Source organism: Fulmarus glacialis, unplaced genomic scaffold (genome assembly GCF_000690835.1).
Source record: "Fulmarus glacialis isolate BGI_N327 unplaced genomic scaffold, ASM69083v1 scaffold40738, whole genome shotgun sequence".
Lineage (NCBI taxonomy): Eukaryota > Metazoa > Chordata > Aves > Procellariiformes > Procellariidae > Fulmarus > Fulmarus glacialis.
Window position 1 is genome coordinate 35,644 of NW_009227092.1, and position 1,409 is coordinate 37,052.

At 43.1% G+C, this 1,409-nt stretch overlaps 1 protein-coding gene across 2 annotated transcripts in view; it reads right to left on the bottom strand.

Moving 5' to 3' along the window:
* CCNE2 (cyclin E2) overlaps positions 1–1,062 on the bottom strand; it is a 12,790-nt gene extending 11,728 nt beyond the window's left edge. Inside the window, exons 1-3 of one of the 2 annotated variants that reach the window (XM_009583040.1) lie at positions 1,017–1,062; positions 815–920; positions 631–687 (exon numbers count right to left, since the gene is read on the bottom strand). In XM_009583040.1, coding sequence (XP_009581335.1) covers positions 631–687; positions 815–920; positions 1,017–1,030 — 177 coding nt within the window. In that variant the 5' untranslated portion in view covers positions 1,031–1,062. Of the gene's footprint in view, positions 1–630; positions 688–814; positions 924–1,016 lie in introns of both variants that reach the window. The other variant, XM_009583039.1, reaches the window with a different exon arrangement.
* Between the last annotated feature and the right edge of the window lie 347 nt (positions 1,063–1,409).

Below are 1,409 nucleotides of genomic sequence, written 5' to 3' on the forward strand. Positions count from 1 at the left end.
AATCAGAATAGTTTTGCTTCACCACAGCTGTTAGTCTCATTTGCTTTACAAACAGACTAACTGCAAACAAGATTGTTTGCAAGAGAAAGTTAGACATTATTTTACTAACCCACTTTAAAATAAACAACTGTAAAGCCCCTCACTTGATTTAGGAGTAGCCTATGCTAGTTTAAACAGATTCCTAAATTGATTTAAATAATCAAAAGAACTGTTAAATGAAAGTAAAGAGGGCCTGCATGGTTATGAGTCTTCTTAACTAAATGGCCGTGAAACCACACCTTAAGTTAAAACAAGTGCAACGATCTTGTTTAGACTTGCCTCTAGGCCTTACCTGCTCTGCATATGGAATTATTCTGAAATATCTGATTTTATTCTCATTTTTACACGTAACCTTACTCTGCGGTGGTTTCCACATTGAAGGACCCTTTATCTGCAACAAAGCCATGCGTAAAAAAGCAAAAAAGCATAAAAAGATGCTAAGGTGCAGAGCTCCCATGGTTTTTAATATCTGTAGGTAGAAACTTTCCCTATTCAATACTTTCTAGTGTGGAATGCATGACTTCACACCCACCAACATAAACCAGATGTACTCCTTCACCTAGTTTGAACCAGTAATCAGGATGGAATTACCTTAATCTCATATTGATGCTTTTTAGCAATTTTCCCATCTTCTCTTTTCTTAATCTCCTGCTGAGAAGAGAGACACGCATCAATACACTGACAATGACCAGCACAGCCAGTAAAAATTCTCCCATCCAAATGCACTGGAGAACTTTCAACATTATTAAACTTTTCAAGTTGCCCAAACTGTCACCTCTGCTGTTCTCCTTTTTCTGGTCTGGAGATGCTCTGGTGCCTGCAGTTCTTGTGGAGACTCTTCTTGACATGACAGTGGCTGCTGCTGCTTGGCTTGCAAGCGGCTACTGCAAAGAGCAGAAAGACATTAAACATTAGGAGAGCAGCAGTTGTTAGATAAGTACAGATAAGCTTGGTGTATTACGATGCTAACAGTTTACCTGCGTCTTGACATCTTCTTTGGGTTGTAAGATCTCTACCTGGACCAAAGGAATAACATAAGCTCAGTTACTGTACCCTCAAGAAGTTAGGACCAAGTTCCGTACTTTGCATCATAAGACGCATCACAAAGAGCAGCATGGTTGACACAACTGAAATAGCTCTGGCGTGAGGGACACCTGAGCAGAGGACGGCTGTGGTACGTAATCACAGGCAGCTCCACGTCCTGCTGGGTGTTACACTGCTAAAGTGGGTGACACAGGGATGCCCACGTATGCCAGCAGTCAGTTTAGCTCAGGCTAGCTGCGCTCGTCTAGCCCGGGGCGGGGGGAAGCTGTAAAGGGACATTTCCCACGCAAGAGGATGCGGGAGGGTCCCTGGGGCCGTGACCCCCC